At 41.8% G+C, this 25,415-nt stretch overlaps 1 protein-coding gene across 3 annotated transcripts in view; it reads right to left on the bottom strand.

The window, feature by feature from the left end:
- PDE4B (phosphodiesterase 4B) overlaps positions 1-25,415 on the bottom strand; it is a 380,290-nt gene that overhangs the window by 269,730 nt on the left and 85,145 nt on the right. The window contains exon 1 of one of the 3 annotated variants that reach the window (XM_005300091.5): positions 17,310-17,847. The exons of the other annotated variants lie outside the window; for them this stretch is intronic. Within the exon in view, the coding sequence (XP_005300148.1) occupies positions 17,310-17,545 (236 nt within the window). The 5' untranslated portion in view covers positions 17,546-17,847. Of the gene's footprint in view, positions 1-17,309; positions 17,848-25,415 lie in introns of those variants that run through there. 3 annotated transcript variants of the gene reach the window in all.

Genomic DNA, 25,415 nt, shown 5'->3' with positions numbered 1-25,415 from the left:
TATCAGTGCCTCCCCCTCCCTCCCCGCGCTTCCCACCTGCCACAATCAGCTGCTTTGTGGCATGCAGGAGGCTCTGGGGGAGAGGGGGAGGAGTGAGGATGCAGCATGCTCGGGGGAGGGGGCGGAACTAGGCGGAAAGAGGTGGGGAGGGGGTGAAGCGGGGGCAGGGGACTTGGGAGGAAGGAGTGGAGTGGGGGCAGGGCTTGGGGCAGAGCCACGGGTCGAGCACCCCCCCCCCCCCCAGCACTTTAGAAAGTCGGCGCCTGTGAATACAGCTTCAGCCAGCTGCCGTTCTCAGAAAGGCAGTCAGGCAGCTTGGAGACAGTGCTGCTCTCAGTTGAAGAAAAGGAGGTATGTGTTATCCATTAATCTCCACTTACATACAGATGATAAGTCAAATATCAGTGTATTAGCATGGGAACGTGGGCCATGTTCAGAAGTGAAATTGCAGCTAGAACCATTATTTCCCATATGAACAATGGATCACAGTGCCAGATAATTCACATTTACAAAGATTAGTGGTTTGGGATTATATGTCTACATAGCTGCCATTTTGGTTAATTTTAAAGCAGATATTAATCCAAGCACTAAGAAAGCAGTGCGATAAAAAAACCTTTTTTGCCATTCAGTAATCCAGACTGGAATATTGGAGAATTAGTTTAAACATATATATTTTATAATATAATAAAAATATAATATTTTGGACAATTTAGTGGGAGGATGTTAGTTTATGCAATTTAATGGAAAACTGCATTGCTAGATTAAGAATATTCCAATACAAAGAGTGTGCTAACCGAGATTCTTTTTTTTAATTACATACTTCGGATTCCCCATTTGTGATTTCTCTCACATCTGTTATTACTGAGATAAATAGAGCCAGGACCTTAATTCATCATGTTTCCAAGCTGCACTTTGTGTCTTACCATGAATTAATGTAAACCCTTTGAATACATTCTAAGTTATCTTATCCAACCATAAAATACAAATCCATTTACAAACTCACCTGAAGGCCTTTTTGAGTCAAAGTACTACAAATGATTCTTACATAGACATTGTGGAATATTGTTAATAATTAATATTATGTGAAGCCTAAACAATACAAATACACTTAAATAGTAATAAAACATACCACTGTAGATAGTTCTGTTCTGGAAGGCAAAATACTGAAATTCTTACACCGTTTTTATTCAGTCCTTGCTTTCCAGTTTGAGTAATGATCTCAGAGTTTGACCAAAGTAAAAACAGAATCAGCCCTAAAGCTTATAACCAAAATCCCCATTATCCTCACAGAAACTTTTTAATAGTTTCTAGACACCAAACTAGATTTATACGTACTTTATTGAAAGATGGAAAATAAAAATATATGTTATTTAACATATATTTCAGTAACTGATTTAGTGAAAATGCACTGATAGCATTTCATTACAAAGTAAAAACGGAATCAAATTATATGTCAAATGATAATAGCTACATAGTGCCACATCCAGCATACTGTAACCTCAATTTATTGTGAAGTACAGAAAAAGTACAATGGGTCACTTTCTTGGATACACTGTAATAGTGCGATAACATGGCACTTAGACCTAAACTGCCTCTCCTTAGGAGGGCAGTTTTCATGATTATCGGTGTAATCCAAGTTTTGTTTTATACTTTACATATGGGGGAGGGCTAGGGTCTTCCTAAAGATTTTGGGAAGGTCTATTTGTATGAAGCTGTGGGGGATAGAACACATTTTGAGGTATCAAACTGTTCACAGTAGGTGGGGTGGTTTAATACTCCGATGCGCACATTCAATTATTCAACTTTTCAATATTCATTCACTTACCATCTTGTCCTTTCCTTCTTTCTACTTCCCCTTCTCATGTCAAACAAAAGGATTATATGTATTTATACAATATATCTGATTTTCAAACTATTCTTATCTACACACATGTGCATGTTATCTCTGTCTTGTAAATATATATTGAGTGGCTTCCTTTTTGGAAGGACATTGTCCATCACTCGTTATTTTTGTCTTTTAAAGCAAAAAGAAATGACATATCACTGCCTACCATTCAGCAGCATTCAGCACCTTCAGTGAGTCAAACAGCTCAAGCTACTTAGCTTAACAAAGAGAAAGTTAAGGGGTGACTTGATTGCAGTCTATAACTAGCTACACGAGGAACAAATATTTAATAATGGGCTCTTCAATGTAGCCGAGAAAGGTATAACATGATCCACTGGCTGGAAGTTGAAGCTAAACAAATTCAGACTGGAAATAAGGTGTACATTTTTAATAATGAGAGTAGTTAACCATTGGAACAAGAGAGAATCCAATGAACAGAGGTGTTTTAAGGAGACCGGGCACAAGTGGTCAAACTGTCCAGGGTCCATGCACAGGAGGCTGGCAATGCACCACGCAGGCTATACTGGCAGTCCAGCCAGAGGGGCATCAGGACACTGCCCCACCAGAGCGGCAGATTAAAGTGGTGATTACAGATGCAAAACACATTTTGTCCCAGTAGAGATAGACAGGAAAAAAGATCCAGTTTGGATCTTGGTGTCTGGTAACCTTAACCTGGTCCAATGTGATGCACCCTGCTATGCTTTTGCCCAATAAACACTGATGCTGTAGGGATGTACTCAGAGATAAGAGGGAGGATAGGCTAGCCCTGTAACCATGACACTAGCACTTCTGAAAATTTAGGCCAATAGAACATAGATCCTGTAGGAATGAATAGCTAAAGAATGTATACGAGTGCCTGCATACCTATGAAAATACAGCCTTATTAGTTTCCTTCACATAGACTGTTAAAGCGTATCTGTTTTTTTGTACATATAAAGACAGACTTCTCACCCCCAATGTATCTATTTTGTGATGAGATACAGTAAAGCTCATGAGTTGGAAATCTCTTTGAATAATCACCCACATATCAGTGTGTAGGAAGGTCTTGGCAGATCATGTACTTGAGTATGAAATTCAAATATGGGCCAAGGGATTCCCAATTATTCAACCATTTATGAAAACTGTTTAAATCTTAATACCTGATAAACAACGAATATGGTATTCAGCAACAAAGAGGCTGCCTCCATCTGTAGTGTATAAGAACAGCTTGACTTTATGACACACACACACACTATGAAAGCACTGTGCTAGCTCAGTCTATTCACAATGGTGGGTAATGCTTCTGTTCCCCTGACAGCTGCAGTTAGTGCATCCTCTGATAGTGGTGCCATTAGATGTTTTGGGTAGAGGGAATACCACAGAACGGTACATGCCAAGATGAGTAAAATCCACTACATTTTAGTTATCTAGACCTGGAATAACAAATGCTAAACATTCAGAAAAGTGATAGCCACGCTGTGCCTAGAGTACTAGAAGGGAAAGATAGGTGTTCTGCACACAATCTGCTCCACATTGCTGGTGGAAGCAAAGTAGAACCACTAGTCACTGGCGGAAGATTGTGGGAGCAGCAGGGACACCCCAGCAACAAGGAGAGGGCCTAGCCAGAGCCCTCTGCCCTGAAGGTTTTCACATCCCCTGGACACCAACAGTTTCTATCAGTCTTGGGGTTTTATACGCCGGCCCATCACTGTAGTATCTGAACGACTACCACATAAAATCAGTCACAAAGTTCCTGGCAGATTTCATGGAGCCTCTGGCACCTCTCCATTTTTAGGGTTAAAACTCTACTTGTAAATGGAGGGGTGGTTTTGAGGGGGGAAATAAAGAGTGTTTCTTCCACTTATGGTGGATAGGCTTTCCCAAAGAAAGAGGTTCTACAAATAGTCAGACTCTGGATTCACCTGATCTCATCTGGAAGATTGTTCCAAAGATGGATCCCCTTGACCAAAAATACTTCGGTTCCAGCTCTCACGTGCTTTGTGATCGGCACTGTCCTGGAGGAGTCATGATTCACAGATCAAAATTCAGTCTGTCATGCAGGGGCTTGCTCCATTCATTGCTTTGAAAATTAGGACCATGGCCTTTTACTGTCAGCGGAAGTTGACTGGCTTGCTGTTCTCACATTCAGGTCCATATGCAAGCAGTTACAATAATCCATACTGGATATGTCTAACGCATGTCCATGTCCTCAGTCCTCACATGGGTAGAAGAGCCAAATTTCCTAGCAAGTGGGAGGTGAAAGAAGTCATTTTTGGGAAGTGATGCTTCCTGGTCATCCAAGGCTTCACACAACTTTGACAATGGGGGCAGTACATCATCAGTGGGAGGTGGAGACAGTGTATTGGCCCATAGGCAGCGGAGCTGGGGGAGCCAACTATTTTTCAGCTAGGCCGAATCTGAGTGCCGCTGCAACCCCATATGCCAAGTCATAATGCCACACGCCCAAATTTGGCATGGCCATCCCTCCGTCAAGATGGAGGGACCGCTGAGCCAAATCTGAGTGGCACTGCAACCCCACACACCAGGTCACTATGCCACTTATAAAATTTAGAGGTAGTAGGTGTACGGGGCTTATGGTCTGGGGGAAGAGGGAAGGGAGTCAGGCTGCTGGTGTGGGGGAACCTAAGAAGGGAAGAGGATGCTCAGGTGGGAATAGGCAAATCTATGCCTCCCATCCCACTTTAAATGGTGCATCACAGCTCATGTCTTGGCCAATTCTTCAGCGTGTTTCCCTTTGCCGACCAGTACACCTCAGTCTTGATTGGGTTCAGCTTGATCCAGCCACTCTTTGTCCAAGAACAAATTTCTATAGGCATTCTGACATTTTGGTAGTGGTGATGGTTGCATCAGTTACCAGTGAGATACCCAGAGAGAAATGTCAACAGACTGCTTTTTACACCATGGATTCTGGACATTATTTTCTATCTGAAGACTAGCCGTTTGACCCAGCTCTTCTTACCCCTTTCCCTTCCTCCACTCCTAGCCTCACAATCCCTGATCTCCATGGTTTTCTCCAGCCTTCCCTCCGTCCTCCCCCTCCTGTTCAGTGTTCTTCTTGCTCTGCCCATGCTCCCATTCTCTCTCACCCCACTCCTTCATAATAAAATGTAGAAGAAATGGTGCTAATATGACATATGCCTATCAGCAGCAGCCTGGTCATTTTAATTACTATTATATCTCTTTCCACCTTTTATGTATCTTGTCATTTAGATTGTAAGCTCTTTGCAGCAAAGATCATCTATTCTTATGTGTTTGTACAGCATAATGGATTCTTGATCCTGATTGCTACTATAAACGAATAATTCTACACAAATCTCTGACTTGGAATACAGTGTTAAGGAAAGTAGAGCGAGACTGAAGATATGCCTATCAGGGCTGAATGCCTATATGCTTTGAGCCTATCAGGGCTGAATGTTTCCTGAACAGGGCCAAGCACCCTTACTTCTGACATCAGTAGTAGTCGAAGGTGCCCACGTGCTCCAGGAGGTGCCGAGCTCACCAAAGACTCGGGTCCTATACTTATGTTAGTAAGAATAAATCCAACAAAGTGAAAGAGGCAATTATGCATTATTTTTACTAAAGAAAAGTCTGTACCTAACCTACTGGAGAAATTGCCCATCATTATATAATGATTGCCTCCAAAAGTACAATGTCAGCATGGCTCATTCAACGTTTTTGAAATGAAGTAACAGTATAAGAAGTTGTTCTGTGTTATACAGGGTGGCGTAAAATGGCTCTTTCCCCAAAATATAAATGCAGAGAATAAGCATTAAAAGCTGCCACATACAGTACATTTCAAGTACATACAGAAACTACCGTGAGTCTAGGTGTCAAGATCATAAAAGCTTTGTATATATCCTAGGTTTTATATATCATACTCATTCCCATTTTGACTATATCACTGTAGAAATGTCTGTAAATTGGGAGGTGGTTACTATCGATTTTATTTTCCTTTTTTTCTAAAAAGGAGATTGTGACATTCTATACCTTGGGAAAGCATCCTGGAAGCCCCATATTCCTCAATTTCAAATAATCGTGACCTTATACATAAAAGCATGCCTTGTAAGGTATCCGGGGAAAGGTTATGAACTGCTGAAAGTCATTTCTCTATCCATGTATATGTATCATTAATGCATATGAAGTTATGAGAATTGTGTTGTATGGTGGTCACTCAAACATGCTATAAATTGTGGAATCAGCCAGATATTAGCTCCCTAGAGGCAACAGCAAGGAAAGTAACCAACGCCTGGACAGGGTGTCAATCAACCCATCAACAACCATTGTCCAGGAAGGAAGCTACAATGCAATGACTCACCTGCATGAGGCCACACCAGGGGAACTGCTCAACTTTGCCTGGAGACTCAGCAATGCTCCCAGACATGCCTGGACTTGTGTTTTCCGAGCACATGGACTGAGGGTATAAAACAGAAAGAGTGGCCATGTGCAGGGCCCTTCTCCTGCCCCCACCTATGCTGCAAGCAACTAAGACACTGAGAAGAAGACAAGACTCGAACAGAGGAGATTGGCCCAGATTTCAAGGGTGAAATCTGTATACTAAGGACTGCAATATCTGGGGGGACAGCGGGGGACTGCTTAATATAGTTGTTTCCCAGTCTAACAGGGTTGAGAGTTTAGACTGCGTGCTTATATTTTATTTCTTTTGGTAACTAACTCTGACTTTTTGCCTATCACTTAATATCACTTAAATTCTACCTTTTATAGTCAATACATTTCTTTAATTGTTTATCTTTACCAGTGAGTTTGTATGAAGTGAGCAAATCTGCTCAGGTTTGACAAAGGCTGGTGTATGTCCACTTTCCACTGTTGAAGTGGTAAACCAATTAATAAATTTGCACTGCCCATCTTGAGCAGTGCAAGACAGTATATTCCTGGGGTACAGTGCTGGGAGCTGGGGAGATTTGGCTGGTGCCTTATTTATGAGTGGCTCTGGGAGCATTCATGCAATCTAGTTGGGTGTGGGGCTCCACATGCTGTTGTGCTGAGTGATAGCAGCACCTGGAGGGGTTTGCTGTTGGTCACTAGCAAGACATTGTGAGAGATGACCCAGGCTGGAGAGAGTTCAGGGAGCACAGCGGTCCCACAGTCCCAGGCACCCCGGGGGGAATCCCAATCACAGAGATACTGATTTTTCCATAAATGTTTCCCCCTCAGAAGCTATAATTTCAAATAATATAGTGTGTTTACTTCTCACTTCCAAGATCTAGTCTAGAAATCAAACTGTGGCCAAAAAGGTTACTGTACAAGTTGGTTTCACAACCAAGATAAAAGATGTGCTGGAATAAAAAAAAAAAAAAAAAAAGATTATGTATATACATATACAAACACACATGCACTATATGTTTCCGTAAGAATAAAAACATTCCTTACCAAGAACCACATCATGATGTGCTATACAGGTCATACAATCACATGATAAGAAATTAACATCATAGCAAGAACTGAATGATACACACTGGACATACTAGAGGTCAATATAGAACTCTACTCTTCCACATGAATACAGTCTGACTCAGGGCAAACCGATAACATTGCACACACACAGTTAACTCAATTAGCTGCTCTGCACAAGTTTTGCTTTCATATTATTAAAAATTTGCCATGGAGGCTGCTGCAGTAGGAATGTCCATGTTAAGCTTGAACTCACTGGCTTAGAGAAAGAGCAGCAGGATGAACACTGTGACACTGGAACCAGAGGGCCAAATTGAGCTCTACTCTATGTAGGCAGCTTGATTCTATGTACCACAAGCACTCTTTGTTCCCGTCTCCTTCTCAATCCCCACCTCCTCTCCACGCTCCTACTTAATTCAAATCATATATCAAAATATGACTCCCGCGGTCCATCTCTTATCCCTCAAGATGTCTCCTTCACACCATCCCCTCCCACTTCTTTCTCTCCTCTCTCATCCCTCCCTATAGAATGCCAAACTTGGCTCTGCACTTGCCCATCCAGCTGCCTTATCTTCCCCTGCAATTCCCTCTTGTTTTCCCGGTAATTAGCTATGTTTCCAGTTCTCAATAAAGCCAATAATTATAGCCTCAAGGCCAAGTCTCTTCTTTATATTCATCCTCCTCAATTGTACAGCTTCTGGCATGAAACACCTAATTGTCTCAACTAAGTCACACCACAGTATACAAGTGCACTTACCATAAGAGGCTAGTACATTGTTCAGCATGAAAGAGGTTAATTCCTTTACTATAATAAACCAAGCAACAGAGATTCACTGTTTCCCCCCACAGCATATTCATGTATCATTATTTAAAACCTCCTACACCCCACAGCAATAACTATTTTTAATGTTGAGAGATCAAAACAGCTTGAGCAAGTGAAAAATGCTTTTTCTTTCATTGGGAAGGGGTAGGGAATTTTATCTGATCAGATGAGTGAAAGAGGAAATTCAATCTCTACGTATTTTTGCTGCAAAATAAAAAAAAATATTTCATATTAACAAATTGAATGTGGGCAGATATAAAAGACAATATTTTACCAAAAGGTATTTTCACCTCCTGCCAAACCAGATTCCATATAGACTTTACTATATGTATTGGCAATGATTCCTGTAGTGCAGAATTATCTACAGTTAATTCTATATCAAATATTGACTCGAATTATTTAATGATGGCTATATTCTCACATTATATCAATACAGAAATCCACACACTTAAGCAACATTGTCTGTTGACTAATAAAACTCTGTATTTTCCGTAGGGCAGAAAGGAGTATATTATAAGGGCCAGGAGTGTATTATAACATGTAATACACCCTATGGCTCCACGTCTTCACTCTGGACAATGATTCCCAACACTTATTCAAATAATATCATACCAAGAACAGGCTCATACTGAACTGTGCAAGGAACTGATTCACATTTCATAACCAACAACACACCATTCACCTACTCCTCCACACTGAACTTCAGTTTGACTGTAATCTTGGTGTTATTATATCTGACTCTGAAATCTCCTCCTTCAATTCTCCCATGTTTGCAAATCTGCCTATCACCATCGCTGCAGCATTGTCTGTGCATGACACTGCCTCAATCCACCTCTGCTGAAATCACTATCCACATCCTTAATCCCTCTCCTCTTGATTATTGCAACACCCTCATACCCTAATAATTATAGAAATATATTGTGCTGGATTGGTTCATGAACTGCAACTATATCACAAATTATCAGAGTACTCCAATAGGGAAAAATTTACATCTTTCACTACAGACAAGACAATACAAAACCATTCGGTTTCATATAACATCTTTCACATCAAGTATCTACTTTAAAAAAAACCACAGGTATATCAAAGACAATGGTCTACAGTGTTAACTGCTGTGACTCAGACACACAGAAAATGAAAAAATGCACAAAGATTAAGTACAAAAAAGGGACCAGAGAACTGACAATTACAGATCTGCACTGAAAGCTAATCTACACTGCATAAATTATGGTGACAGATTCACTGCACTTTATCAGTCTGTACTGGCAACCAACTCAAATGGATGAGAAAAACTATACTTACTGGAGAGAGACACCATATATAATTCTGCGGCCAGCATACAGAATAGTTGGTGACATAGTGTAAGCATTTTATTTAATTTCAACTGTTCCTTAGTCACAGAGGCATGCACAAGGGGGGGGGGAGGGCACAAGCAGGGGCACAGCCCGCCCCCAATAATGGGTGGGGGTCACAAAACTTCTCTGACCCCGAGGCTGCGGCAAGGTCACAGAGTTCCTCTGGCCCCAAGGCTGGGAGCTCACTGTCTCTTCCTGCCATGGCCAAGGGGCCAGAGGAGCTCGCTCCCTGTCAGTGTTGGCCACGGCCGCAGGCTGGAGAATCTTTCTGCCACCGCCAGAGCCCCAGGGCTGGAGAATCAATCTGTCCCTGCCACAGCCCTGGAGCTGGAGGAGCTGCCCCACCCCGCTTTTGCTATAATGGCTATGACAGCCAAATGGCTCAGATCCCCATGGGTTCATTATAGTAAGGGTGTATTGTATTTCCTCATAACATCATGAGTTTAACGTGCCCCTCCAAAAGCGGGCAAATTTAAATTCCTGCAAACGCCCCTGCTTAGTCAGTAATTCCTTTCAAATAAAATCAAAAACTTCTCTAAGAAACCATTTTTCATGTTATCTACATGGTTAAAGATACGACTGGGAGTCAGAGCTCATGGGTTCTCAAAGCAGCTCAGCAACTGTGTCAATATGTGTCCACAGTAAATCACTGAATCTTTGTGTCTCCGTTTACAACTCTGTAAAAGTGGTAATATTTATTGCACTCTTAAAAGGTTTGTTCTGATTTAGAGATATAAATTCCAGCAATATTCTCTATGCTTCAAATGGGGAATGCCTCTAGAACCACTAATATCCCTAGGACTGGAAGGAGTGTTTTAAATGCGTCCACCATACTTACCTCACAGGGATGAATTGAAGCTTAATTAATGAATTTTTAACATCAAATTGAGGTCCTCAGATGAAAGGCCCTTTAAGACGTGTCATGTATTGTTATCAGTCTTCATCATCTATTAGTAATCTAGTTTTCAAATTTAGATTTTTTTTCCAGTGAATTCCACTCTCATTAGCTTGGGGAGGAGGAGATAGATAAATACTAGAAATACATACTTAGATCCCTGTGCTTTTCTGCAAGAATATATCCCTCTCTGTGTACATCAGAGAAATACTTATGCCCATCAAAATCACGAACCCCAGAGCTCTATGCTTTGCACTTCGTCTCTTTAATAGCTGTAGAATACTTTACAAAGTGTTTACACTCGCAAATAGTCTGCTTCAATTGTGACAGGGTGTTTTACCCGCTTAAGTGGCAGGGGGAAATCTCTCTCTTCAGGCCTCCATCGATATAAGCAGGGTTCTTAGGAAACCTACAGGCAAAAAATGAGTTTCGGGATTTACTGCCATCCCCATTTCTGCTAATTTTTTCTTATTTATAGACCCTTAAAACCAGAGCTACTGAAGAGGAAGGGGGGAGGGAAATCATCTTCCTACTTTTATACCCTTAGGAACTTGCAATTTATTTAAGTAGTCTTTGCTCCAGAAAGTCTTCCTGGTAGATGTGTGAGGGAATATAGATTTCTGAAAGGCAACTGACTTGGTATGGCATGACATTTCAATTAAAAAATTAGAATGATACAAAATTAACATGGCACACATGAAATGGATTGAAAACTGGCTCACTGACTACTCTCAAAATGTAACTATGCATAGGGAATCTTCATTGAAAGTGTGTTTCTAATAGAGTCCCTCGGGGATCAGTTCTTTACCCTGCACTTGAATATTTTCATCAGTGACCTGGAGGAAAACATAAAATCATCCCTGATAAAATTTGCAGATGATATAAATACTGTGGGACTGATGAATAATGAAGCAGACAAGTCTCTGATACAGAGTGATCTGTGTAACTTGGTAAGCTGGGCACAAGGAAATAATGTGTGTTTCAGTGTGGCAAAATGTGAACTCATACATCAAGGAACAAAGAATGCAGGCCATATTTACAGGATGGAGGATTCTATCCTGGGAAGCAGTGATTCTGAAAAGGACTTGGAGGTCATGGTAGATAATCAGCTAAACATGAGTTTGCAAGGTGACCCCAAAAGGACTAATATGATCCTTAGCTGGATAAACAGGGATATATCAAGTAGGAGTAAAGAAGTTATATTACTTCTGTATTTGGCACTTGTGTGCCCACTGCTGGGATACTGTATGATGCCCTCAGTTCAGGAAGGATGTTGATCAAATGGAATGGGTTCACAGAAGAGCCATGAGAATGATTAAAGGATTAGAAAACAAGTCTTATAATGAAAAACTCAAGGAGCTCAATCTAGTTATCTTATCCAAGAGAAGGTTCAGAGGTGACTTGAATCTGTAACTACCTAAATGGGGAACAAAAATTTGATAATGGGCTCTTAAATCTTGCAGAAAAAGGTGTAAAATGATCCTATGCCTGGAATTTGAAGCTAGGCAAATTCAGACTTGAAATAAGGTGCACATTAACAGTTATGGTAATTAATCACTAGAACAACTTATCGGGGGTTATGGTGGCTTCTCCATTCCCAGCAATTTTTAAGTCAAGACTGAATGTTTTTCCAAAATATATGCTCCAGTTCAAATAGGAATTAATTCAAGGAAGCCCTATGTTATGTTATACAGGAGGCTAGACTATATAATCATAGTGATCCCTTCTGGCCTTAGAATCTATGAGGCATGAATGAAGAATATATAGTATGCAAGATACCCTTCTCCTCTTATCCCTTTTTCTCTTAATTTTGACACAATATTATCCTTCCACCCCCTCACTCTGTATTTCCTGTCTCAATAGATAATTTAACACTGCAATGTGCCTGCATGTCAGCCAAAGTTCAGAGGAGAAATGGGAAAAGTCTAATGAGGAAGCAACAGCAGCTTCCTCACCCCAGTTTGATTGAAAAAAGCCTAAGAAGCAGCCAACTGCTCCCTGAAGAATGCAAACAGGCATATGGACCAGACTACATGGAGCTAACAAACAAGTTTGGCACTCAGCAGTTAACAGAACTGAGGCAATATTCTACTACTGTTGTATAGCAAGCTTGAAACAACAGCCTAAAGCCATAATGTATTGGAGCTTCAGGGAGACAGGTTATGCTCAGATACTAGTCCAGTATAGTCTCAAGAGCAGAAGTCATAGGTCCCAATTTTCCCCTAGGCAAAGGGAGAGGTCAATATAATGGCAGATATTCCCTGCTCCAGAAGTTTCGAAACTGTGAGGCAAATTCTCCCTCTAGCATCATCCTCCACTCCATGGAATCCCATGAAAGCTTCTCCACTGAAGCTTTGTGGGGACTGAGGACCCATGCCATGGTGTCAGGAAGGAGAGGCTGATGGAGGGGAAAATTTGCATCCTCAGCATACTCGACTCCTCAGGGGTAAGGTATCAGCAACCAAGTTGTTTTTATAATGGGCACAGCTACATTAAAATGCTGCATTGGTACCGCTGCACCAATGCACCTGCATCACTGTAGCTCTTTAATGAAGACACTCCATGCCAACAGGAGAGAGCTCTCCCATCAGCATAGTTAAGCCACCATCCCAAGAGGCAGTAGCTATGTTGACAGGAAAAGCCCTCCCACCAACACAGCTCTGTCGACACGGGGGTTAGGTTGGTATAACTCTGCCGCTTAAGGGTGTGGATTTTTCACACCCCGAGCGACATAATTACATTGATATAGATCTGTAGTGTAGACCAGACCAAAGTTGTTTTAACTCAGTCTTGGTGCCTACAGCCTTCTCAAAGAGGGGATATTTAAAAAAAAATTGTTTTACACAAGTGCAGATAGCTTGCCCGATAATGAGGCTCCTCCAGCAAAAGCAATGACCATCTGCATGAGTGGTAAGTGAACCTTGGTCATGGGTTCTAACATGGCCACTGTCCATGCAACAGAAATGAAAATTAGACTTGATCTTGCTTTCTTCTTGCCCTCTTTTCGCTGCATCACAAAGTCACACCAGCAAAATATTTTGAGGCACCTGATTATAGAATAAGTACCATTTCCTATGGTTTTAGGTGGCGCTCTCTTGGGCTTCATGGGATACAATAGGTTGGGAGAAGGGATGGTCCAATGATTAGGCACTGGCCTCGGACTCAGGAGACTTGGGCTCAATTCCCCACTTTGTTACAGACTTCCTGTGTGACCTTGGGCGACTCATGTAGCTTCCCTGTGCCTCAGTTCACCATCTCTAAAATGGAGATAACAGTACTGCCCTACCTCAGAGGAGTTTTGGTAGGATAACAGTATTGACAACCTCAAAAGATTCAGACAGCATGAGTCAGACCTTAAAAATCACAACACCTTTTAAAAAAAAAAAAAGATATATTGTGATTTGGTCTGTCTTTAGATTTTTGAACTCCCTCTGCCTTCCCCCAGTGTGTATGTGACAACATTGTTGCCTACACTCCCAACTTTATTAACGTGATTTTGGCCTTGCTGCAGGAGTTCTCACCCCAAAATCTGCCCATCCTCCTGCCCAGCAATTGATTCTGGCCCACCTGCCCTGGTATCATTTCTGCCCCCAGTCACCACACATCAATTCTGCTCCCCTCAGATACAACAATAATGGGGGCCATCCATATGAGTACCTAAGATGGACAACCTGAAAGTCAACCTATAACTAATGGGCAAACTATAACTACTTGGGGCTTTTTACTTGACTACAGAAACAATTTTATGTGAACTGCCTGTTATCCTCAGCCATAATCAGTCCATCAGAGTTGAGCTTTTAAAAGCAGCATTTCAATTCTAGTGGGTTGCCACTAGACAAGTCTTTACTATTTGCTTTCACCAGTGTAGACAGAGCTCATTTTGCAAGGCAACATGTGACATATGCTGCAAGCTTTGACATGCCTACAGTAGGTTGTACAACTTTAGATAATTAGAAAGATCAGTAATTGTTCACTAGGCTTGGAACAAATTCAAAAGCTATCACTTTATCGTACCATTCTAATTGACTTGTTAAATTCCAGAACTGGAAATTATTTTGTAATCAAAACAGGCTGTATTTTCAAAAATTAAGGACAGCATATGATTTATAATTTACCATACAGTATATTTTTAAAATATAAAGAAATATTTCCATTTCAGTTATGGTATATTCATCTCTGGAAGGATCCTCAGTCTGACAGAAGTAATTAAAGTATACATTTCCCAGTACACTATATTTATCTCTCACATTGTATTTTCTTCATTTAGTACATATTTGATCTAAAAGAAAGATGGACGTATCAAAAATATCTAAAGCTACACTGTGCTTTCAGATAATATGGCCCTGCACTCTATGACATTAACATGTAAAGTAAACGGAAAGAAATAAAAATATTAGCCAAAATGAGGGAGAAAATTGCAAAAACACGTTAGAAAAATCAGTTCATTTCAGTTCATTAAAAAGATAAGGCTCATCACACAGCACAGCTGGGGATTATGCATTACGAGATAGGGGAAGTGACCCAGGTCATATAAATATTATTAAAGAACTATTTAAAGTCTTGAGGACAAATATTTAAATAAAACACTGTTAGAAACAGCAACATGTACTAGAGAGAGAGTATCTTTTGTATTTTTTTGTACAAGGAGGGCCCAATTCTGCCACTCTCTCATGCTGAAAAGGGCTTTACTCCTACAGTAGTGCCACTGACATCAACAATACTGCTCAGTGTGAATAAGGATGGCAGAATCAGATACTTAGAGAATAAAATTATTTTTAGACCTTCTACTATGAAAGATATAGGTTACAAGATATTTAATGCTGTATATCGATCTTCCCTGTATATTGATCTTCCGGATCTTCCGAGGATGTGGGGGGAAGAGGAAGGGGAGGAAACTTATTCTAAACAAAGAAAACAAACAAGATATACAAACTAAAAGCACCCTATTTGGCAGGTATATGTAATACAGTTGCATAAAAATTCCAATAAAAAAGTTCTCTAAAAATTCAATAGTTCACTTTAATTTCAGTTGTTTCCCCTCATTTTGTAAACTGATCAATAAAATTGAGAGTATGTACTGTTTGCTAGGGGTGGTGGGGTGTGTTATGCATACATATATGTTCAAAACGTACAATACATTACATTCTGGAATAGGTGGTTTTCTTGTATTTCTAATATGAATCTTAGTAGATGAGAAAAAAAATTATATTATGCTCATCACCATTACATTGTAAAAACTCACAAAATTCAACAAGTGTTGTTACCTTTTTAAAAAAAATCTGGAATAAGAAAAACCCTAACATGTACGGACAAATGAAGACAGTTAATTTCCATCTGTCCATATTTTTAAAATATATTATGATTAAATATGCCAGGTTTAATTAAACCTTTCATATGTCTAATCATGAGTTTAATCTGATTACACCCCCAAACCCCACAAAAGTACCACTCTTCACAGTATATGTTCTCCCCCTCCACCTCGCCCCACATCAGCATGTATTGAGAAATTAACACCCCATTGTTCCCATGATGAGAAGATATAACGGACATTCAAGGGAATTCATGTATACAGCCCTAGACACTACTGGCTGGTAACCAATTAAAGGGCTAAATGAAGCTCAAGGCCATACTAAAGTTATTATAACAGTTTGGGTGCCATAATATTTTTTTATAAAAAGAGATGCACCATTCCAGAACTATACATTAGGATAAAAGGCTATCTTAAATGTACTGTATGTTACAAATGCATAAAAAAATGACATAATAAATTTGGTATTCTGGTATTCCTGTATGTACTATCAGTGTTTTTTCTTAAAAATTTCTTACAGATCGAGAGCCAGAACAACTGTTACAGCTGCTAATTTGCTATAAACAAATATCTAAGGCAAAGGGGGTTTAGTGCTTCATTTCAGAAAGTTCTTGCTTAAATGCAGCTTTGACCTTTATCCAACACAACTCAAATGCACCATTTTAAGAACAACATTCTACATTATGAAAGGAGGAACATACAAAGGGTAAATTATTTTTCGGTATATTAAAATGTCTGGTCCTTACAAATATATATGGGGTTCCCTCGCTCTCTTTTTTCTTCTCTGATTCAGTTTATAGAAAGGGAAGTTAATGAATGTGGCTGTGTGCGAGTGTGTTATACAAACATGCATGTTATTAAAAGTTTGGAGATTTGGCTCTGGTAGTTGACTACAGTATGTTTATATAAAAAAAGTTTTGTATCCATAAACCACACACAATGAATTCAGGAGAGACAATATGAACCACTCTTTCTTCTGTTAATCCTTTTTGACTTGATTCACCTGGCTTAATACAGCAATTCCCTATATACTTTCACCAAGTGGTAATAAGCTTCAGCTCAAAATCAACTGTAACAGCATGCAAATTGCTGACTGCCCCAAAATGGTCAATTTAAAACATCTGAATCTTAGTTACAACCTTCTTTTAAAAGGAGGCTGAAAGAAGGCACAACATTTTTACCAAACAAAAATAGTCAGAAGCCACTCACAGTAAAGTTATAGCCTTTACCAGCATTTAAGCCTGACAGTAACATAGAAAAAACAACCCAGTCTATGTCCTACTGTTACCTGCAATCAGAGTTGATATAGAAAGAAAAAGCATTTCAAAGATTCCTCTGAAAGAAATTCACATGCTTTGCCTACAATATGTCTATGAAAGTTCCTGGGTGCCTGTTTTATTCAATGAAGATTAACTACAGATGCATGCATTATAGGCTGCATGTATTCTGGAGAACAGAAGCTGAATGACAATTGTACAGGCACTGCATTGTACGTATTTCAGCTGCCCTCTGTTCTGTTCATTTCACACTTGCAGTAAGTATTATGAATGGATCTCAGATTATTTTTCAGCGTTAAAAACATAGCCTCACACGCACTGCCTTGTAAAGACGAATAGATATCAAACAGATCTTACCATGTATGCGCCACTGTGAAGCGACGGCGTTGACGGATGCTTTTATTCACCAGCAACTTTCTGAAAAAGCATGGAGAGTTCCTTGGAGAGCTGCGAGGTGAAATTTTTGGAGACGTGGGTCTGTTCCCTGGCAGTTTGGGAAGCTCAAGTTCTAAATGCATTTGTTCTTTGAAAGTCTTTATGTAAATATCTGACTCTGGAGCAGCAAGTTCCCTAGAAGAATCTTTTGCTGTCATAGCTTGAATGTTGTGTTAGCTTTCACCATTCAGAAAAAATAACAAAAAACACATCACAGAGACATTGCTTCAGATTCAAACGCTGATAGATTGACAAAGCCTAGCCCAGTCATTCACAAGGCTGAGTCCCGAATGGAAAAGCTGCCTAAAACAACAGCAACCTAAATCGAAGAATGATAAGTCAGTGCTTTATCAGACAGAGCTTTATCAGCCCAGCTTTCTCTCTGAAAATGCGCCAAAGTGCTTTCTGTGTCAGTAGCCTCCTTGTGGATGTGGCTTGTCTGCAAGCTACACACTGACACTCACTGAATTCATTCAGCTGAACATACCAGCTCATGAAAAATTCATAAGAACTCCCTCCCGATCAAGCCTTTTAATAAAATACTTCATCAAGAAAAAAATACTGGCTTTGTCTGCATATACTAAGAAATAAAGCTATTTACAAACATTACACAACAGTGTAACCTGGTTTATTCAGGCCCAACATAAAAATATCTTCATTCAGAATTATTTGTGTAACCCACACTGCAGTAGCTCCACCCATGACATGCTTATTGGCTCAATATTGTTTTGACAGCTGGACTCTATTCAGCCCTTCCTTATACTGTGTATGTGTCAGATTTTCATGACATTTTAAAGAGGGTTCTAACAGTTACAGTGGATCATGCAAATCTGCGTGCTCCCAAGCAGCCTCTATACACATCCTAAGGGTCCCTGATGATGACTTTTCTGAACCAACCCAAGGCTAGCATGAGTGCATGATTTGCAAGAGGGAAAGGTGGGGAAGGGAAAAAATGCAAGTGTCAACCTAGCAGGGGACAAAATGACAAAAGCTGCTAATTATTACCTGAAACTTTGATAAAATCTTCAAGAATGTGCATCCTACAGTTGGAGTAGCATACTGTGGTGCAGTTCTCATTGCTATTATAATGGCTGATTAGGAGCAAAACAAAAACCCTTATGGCAGTGTGAGCCCACATATCTGAAAGATAACTAAGAGCACTGGGATGGTCAGCAAAGGGTGACTGAAAGGAGATGGCTAATGCTGATGGTTGAGAAGTGTGTCAATTTCACTAGAGCAGGAGGAAATTAAAATAAAAGTTCAGATTTAAATTAAAAGTAAGAATGTTCTTTATGGATTTTTTTTTAAGATGAGCTAGTATTGTGAAATTTAATTATAGAATATAATCATAGAAATATAGGACTGGAAGGGACCTTGATAGGTCATCTAGTCCAGTCCCCTGCACTGAGACAGAACTAAGTATTATCTAGTCCAGTGGTTCTCAAACTTTAGCAAACCGATGACCCCCATTTGGATTTAAAAATTTTTGTGGACTGCCCCAAGCTACCCACTCAGCCCAAGGCCACACCCCACCTCTTCCCCGCCTCCTTCTGCCCCCTCCCCCGAGCACACCCATCCCCACTCCCCTCCCAGCGCTTCCTGCACGCTGCTGAACAGCTGTTCCGTAGCGTGCAGGAGGCACTGGGAGGGAGGAGGAGGAGTTGATTAATGGGGCCAGACATGACTCTGACCCCCTGGAGTACCTTCGAGGGACCCAGGGGTCCACGGACCCCAGTTTGAAAAACCCTGATCTAGTCCATCCCTGAAAGGTGTTCGTCTAACCTGTTCTTAAAAACCTGCAATGACGGAAATTCCACAGCCTCCCTAGGTAATTTGTTCCAGTGCTTAACTACCCTTGCAGTTAGCAAGTTTTTTCTAATATCTAACCTAAATCTCCCTTGCTGCAATTTAAACCCTTGTCCTGTTCTCAGTGGGAAAGAACAATTTATTCTCCTCCTCTTTATAACAACCTTTTATGTACCTGAAGACTGTCCTGTCCCCGCCTCTTTAGTATTCTTTTCTCTGAACTAAACAAACACATTTTTTTCAATATTTCATTGTAGGTCATGTTTTCTAGACCTTTAATCGTTTTTGTTGCTCTCCTCTGGACTCTCTCCAATTTCTCCACATCTTTCCCAAGTGTGGTGCCCACAACTGGACACAATACTCCAGCTGAGGCCTTATTAGTGCTGAATGGAGTGGAAGAATTATTTCTTGTAATCTCAGTTATTACTCTGGAAAGGTGGTAGGCAAAAAGTGGGTGGGATGGTAGTACTATAATTTCTGGGCATTTTGGTTTGTCTTTGCTTTAGGTGTAGATAGGGCCAACTTTTACATATAAAAGGCAAGAGAACCCGGCAAGAAGTTTAGAGAGACGATTATCTTGTCTTCCTGTAAATTAGAGTTGTTGGTAGTTGGAATGGGATGCTAATGGCTGAGGAATAGCTAAGAACATCCTCCATATTTAAGCAGGAGAAGATGGCCCTTTAAATAGGAATAAAAAGTTATTTCCTAGATTGTGTGAAAAGTGAAGAAGGGAAAGATAGCCCGTATCAAGCCAGACCTACCTGCTATTCTGGCCTCTCAATAGGAGTTGAATAAAGCTGCTAACATATCAATTACACAACACACCATCCTAACCTCAGGGTCTTACATAGCTTTTTTCATCTATAGAACTCAAAGCATTTTACAAAAGTGGGTAAGTCTTATTTAGCTTCATTTTTCTGATGGGGAAATTGAAACAGAAGTTAAGTGACTTGCCCAAGGTCTCACAGCAAGTCAATGGCCAGGTTGGGAAAAGGACCCAGGTCTCCCAACCTTCAATCCATTATATTACTGCTACCTGTTTGCCTTCATTACCATTTCTTGGCAATATTATCAATAACATTGCTTGGTTAATGCTTATGTAATGTTCACTGTGATGCATACGGACTTAAGATCTTTTCTTCCAATATTAGCATGGTGGTTTAAGTTGGGGAAAGGTGTATAACATGAAAAGTTATAAACTCAAAAGGGGGGGGGAACCTCCAAAATCACTAAATCTCTCTTTTCAGTACAGTTCTCCTTCAGGCCTAAAAGCTGCTGGCAACGTCCACATAGTGGGAATGGGCCAGAAAGCAGAAATACAGTAGAGAGCTTACCTCAATTGCTGCTATTCTATATCCTTTTCCACCAGCACAAAGGTAGAAAAGACCTGTCTGCTCCCCTTCTAAAAGAGGGGATAATGAGATACTATGTTTCTAGACTCCACCCCAGTTGAAAAAAGGGAAACATTTAATCCTTTCAGAACATCAGGTGTTAAATCGGCTGCTACATTACTCTTCACTTTGCCTGCATTGATAGATAAAAGACAAAAGAAAACCTAAGAATCATTCCAACAGATTAATAAAATTCATGCACATACTTAATCTGGAGTTCAAAGCAAAATTCAGTGATATTCTCTAACACATCATCATGAGACAAAACAACCTATGGAGACAGTAACACTAAAACTCATTTATTTTAAAGAATATATGTGGCAGTTTGAAGAATTAATATTTCCAAACAAATGCAAAATCCTTTAATAAGAATATATAAAAGCAGGGAGAAAGAGTGGGGATTATACAGCGGCTCAGAACACACAGCAAGAAAACCATGCAGCACAGAACAGATAAATATAAGGAGGTTATTTACCTGTAACTGGAGGTTCTTCGAGATGTGTTGTCCTTATCTATATTCCACTGAGACTTTACTCATGAGCGCCATGCATCCGGAGCTGGACAATTTGGAAGTAGTGGCGTCCGTTGGTCTGTGCATGCCCTCTTGCTTCACCTCAAGGTTTTGTCTCCAATCAAACAGATCCACAGCAGAGGGGAAGGAGGGCGGGAAGTGGAATACTGATAGGGACCACACATCTCGAAGAACCTCCAGTTACAGGTAAGTAACCTCCTCTTCTTCTTAGAGTGATGGTCCCTATTGTATTCCACTGAGGGTGATTAACAAGCAGTACCTTGGATGGGATGGTTGAATGGAGAACAGTCGTGCCGAATGAGGCTTCCGTCACAGAGTCCTGCACCAAAACGTAGCTGTCCTACATATGTCTGAAAGTGGCACATTGTGGAGGGTGGCCGTAGTTGATTCCTGGGCTCTTGTGGAATGGGCTCTCATCCCAAGAAGTGGAGGCAGTCCTGACAACTGATAGCGGAGCATAAAGCACTCCAAATTCCTCTTGGAAATCCTTTTTGTGGAGATCGCCTGCCCTTTAATCCTCTCAGCTATAGCATTAAACAGTCTAACGGACTTCCTGATTGGTCTCATCCTCCGCAGGTAGAAGGCCAAGGTCCTGAAAGCGCTGTTCCTTTGATGAGTTGTGAAGATTTGAAAAGAAAACAGGTAAGTGTATAGGCTGGTTGAGATGAAACCAGGATACAATCTTTAGTAGAAACTTGGGTGCAGGCACAGGGAGAGTTTGTCCTTATGGAATGTGGTGAAAGGGTCCCATCATGGCCCCAAGTTCACTTAGGCTTCTCGCTGAAGTAATAGCCATTAGAAAGGCAACATTCATGGAAAGGAGGGACATGAAGCCAGTGGCTCAAAGGGTGGTTTCATTAACACTGATAGAACAAAGTTGAGGTCCCATTGGGGGGTGATAGGTTGTATGGGTGAGGAAGTCCTGAGAAGATCTTTCCAAAACCTGGTAGTCAACAGATGTGTAAATACTGAGTGTCCTTCCACGGGAAGGTGAAAGGCGCTGATAGTTGCTATGTGGACCTTGAGATAATTGAGCGCGAGTCCCAATGTCTTTAAGGACAAGAGATAGTCCAAAAGAAGGGAAATGTCCACTTCCTCTGGGAAAAGCACTTTCTGATGGGCCCCAGAGGCAAAGCGTTTCCACTTGGCCTGATAGGAACACCTCGAACTCTTTTCTGCTGCTGGAAAGGATGTCTTGTACTGCCCATGAACACTCCCATTCTAGAAAAGATGCCCATTCAAATACCAAGCTCAGTGGTGAAATGTTAGTGGATCGGATTGTCTGATCCTGCCGTTGTGTTCTATGAACAGTTCTGGGAAAGCGGTTAGGGGAAGTAGAGGATGGGCTGACATGCTGAGAAGATTAGAAAACCAAACTGGCGCAGCCAGAATGGGGTGATCAGAATGACTGTGGCCCTCTCCCACCTGATCTTGTAGAGGACTCATGAGAGGAGTGGAAGAGAGGGGAAGGTGTAGTTGATCTGGTCTGACACACACATCCCTTGAGCAATATATGCTGCATTTGTTGACGACACAGGAGGCAAAAACGGTCCCTGGTCTAAGGCCTGATCTACACTATGAGTTTAGTTCGAATTTAGCAGAGTTAAATTGAATTAACCCTGCACCCGTCCACACAACGAAGCCATTTACTTCGACATAAAGGGCTCTTAAAATCGATTTCTGTACTCCTCCCCGATGAGGGGAGTAGCGCCAAAATCGACATTGCCATTTCGAATTAGGGTTAGTGTGGCCACAATTCGACGGTATTGGCCTCCAGGAGCTATCCCACAGTGCACCATTGTGAGCGCTCTGGACAGCAATCTGAACTCTGAAGACGTGAGTGTCATGAACCCTTCCCAGCCATCCCACGTTGATGTTGGTGAAACGTCCCTTGTGATCCACCAGTGTTTTCAGCACCATTGAAAAGTACTCCTTGTGGTTTATGTACTGGCTGCCCTGGTGCTCCGGTGCCAAGATAGGGATATGGGTTCCATCTATCGCCCCACCACAGTTAGGAATCCCATTGCAGCAAAGCCATCCACTATGACCTGCACATTTCCCAGAGTCACTACCTTTGGTAGCAGCAGCAGCTCAGTGATTGCTTTGGCTACTTGCATCACAGCAGCCCCCACAGTAGATTTGCCCACTCCAAATTGATTCCCGACTGACCGGTAGCTGTCTGACATTGCAAGATGCCACAGGGCTATCGCCACTCACTTCTCAACTGTGAGGGCTGCTCTCATCTTGGTATTCTGGCGCTTCAGGGCAGGGGAAAGCAAGTCACAAAGTTCCATGAAAGTGCCCTTACGCATGCGAAAGTTTCGCAGCCACTGGGAATCGTCCCACACCTGCAACACTACGCGGTCCCACCAGTGTGTGCTTGTATCCCGGGCCCAAAATCAACGTTCCACAGCTAGAACCTGCCCCATTAACAGCATGATCTCCAAAGCATCGGGGCCCGCGGTTTGAGAGAGTTCTGTGTCCATGTCCTCGTCACCGCACTGCAGTCGCAGCCTCCTCCTTGCCTGGTTTTCCAGGTTCTAGTTCAGCATAAACTGCACGATAATGCGCGAGGTGTTTACAATCTTCATTACTGCTGTCTTGAGCTGAGCAGGCTCCATGCTATGGTATGGCGTCTGCACAGTTCACCCAGGAAAAAAGGTGTGAAACGGTTGTCTGCTGTTGCTTTTACGGAAGGAGGGATGAGGCTGTACCCAGAACCACCAGCGACAATGTTTTTTATCCCATCAGGCATTGGGATCTCAACCCAGAATTCCAATGGGCGGGGGAAACTGCGGAAACTATGGGATAGCTATGGGATAACTACCCACAGTGCAATGCTCCAGAAGTCGATGCTAGCCTCGGTACATGGACGCACACTGCCGAATTAACGTGCTTAGTGTGGCCACATGCACTCGACTTTATACAATCAGTTGCCAAAAATTGAATTCTGTAAATTCGGATTAATCCCACGGTGTAGACATATCCTAAGCCCTGCATTGAGTGAAGATGTCATTTATTATGGAGTCATGAAGCCCCCACTCGTGACTCACCGGCAGCTAGGCTGCCGACAAAAGATCTTGTGGGCAATGCACCAGTCCCATAGACTGACCACTTCTGCACGTAGAGCAGTCAACCTTGTTTGTTGATGTAATAAATGGTGGTGGTGTTGTCCGACATAAGAACATGATGGGAGCAAATGGAAGGTAGAAACACTTGATGTGCTCCGCGTACCGCCTGGAGTTCCAGAATGTTGATGTGCATCCTGGATTCCCGAGGGGTCCATGTCCCTTACATCTTGTGGGCACCCATGTGCTCTCCCCATCCTGTGAGGGGTGCATCCGTGACAATCATCCTGTCCATGGAGGATGGGAGAAAGGGGATCCCTGTCCAGACCTGCCGCAGGAAGGAAGAGAGCATGGGGTGCGGGGGAGGAGAATTGTCAGCATAAGGTCCATGGCATGTTGTGTAGGTGAGTACACGCTCTGGAGCCACATCTGTAGACAGCAAAGGTGGGGCAAGCAAAGGCAGTGACCTCTGTGCAGGCTGCCATGTGACCAAGGAGAGATAAGGAAGTCCTGACTGGGACAGACGAACTGTTGACTACCCGGGTGATGAGTTCCTGCAGAGTCTGGAACCTATCCCTTAATAAGTAAGCTTGTGACCGAGTTGATGGAGGCCCCTATGAAGTCTAGGAACTGTGTGAGAATCAAAGTTGATTTTTCAACATTAAAGCTGACTTCCAGGGATGAAAGGAGTCTGAGCAACATGGAAGTCAAGATTCAAGCTTCGTCTCTGGATTGTGCTGCTAGAAGCCAGTCACTGAGATAGGGGAAGTGACAGAGGTGGGCTTCTATGACAGAGAAAACTTTGGAGAAGTCCCAAGGAGCAGTAGTGAGTCCAAATGGTAGGACCCTGTACTGAAAATGCTGATGGCCCACAGTGAACCCCAAGAATCTTCTGTGGGTTGGATGGATGTCTATGTAAAAATTGGCATCCTGTATATTGAGAGCCATAAACCACGTCTTTTTCTAGAAACAGTATGATCTGCTAAGGTGGCCATACAAAACTTGGGCTTGTGGATAAAGTGGTTGAGGCAATGGAGATCCAGGATTGGCCTCCACCCTCCCTTCTTCTTGGATACAGGAAGTAAGTCAAATAGAACCCTGTGCCCTGGTAGTTCAGAGGAACATGTTCTATAGCTCCCCTTTGCGGTAAAAAAGCTACTTCTAGGGCCAGGATATTATCATGAGAGTGGTCCCTGAAAAGGGATCGAGGCAGGGGACATGGATAGAGGTA

Source organism: Chrysemys picta, chromosome 8, assembly GCF_011386835.1.
Source record: "Chrysemys picta bellii isolate R12L10 chromosome 8, ASM1138683v2, whole genome shotgun sequence".
Taxonomy (NCBI): domain Eukaryota; kingdom Metazoa; phylum Chordata; order Testudines; family Emydidae; genus Chrysemys; species Chrysemys picta.
The sequence above is the reverse complement of the archived record's forward strand: the minus strand, read 5'-3'. Positions and strand labels throughout refer to the sequence as shown.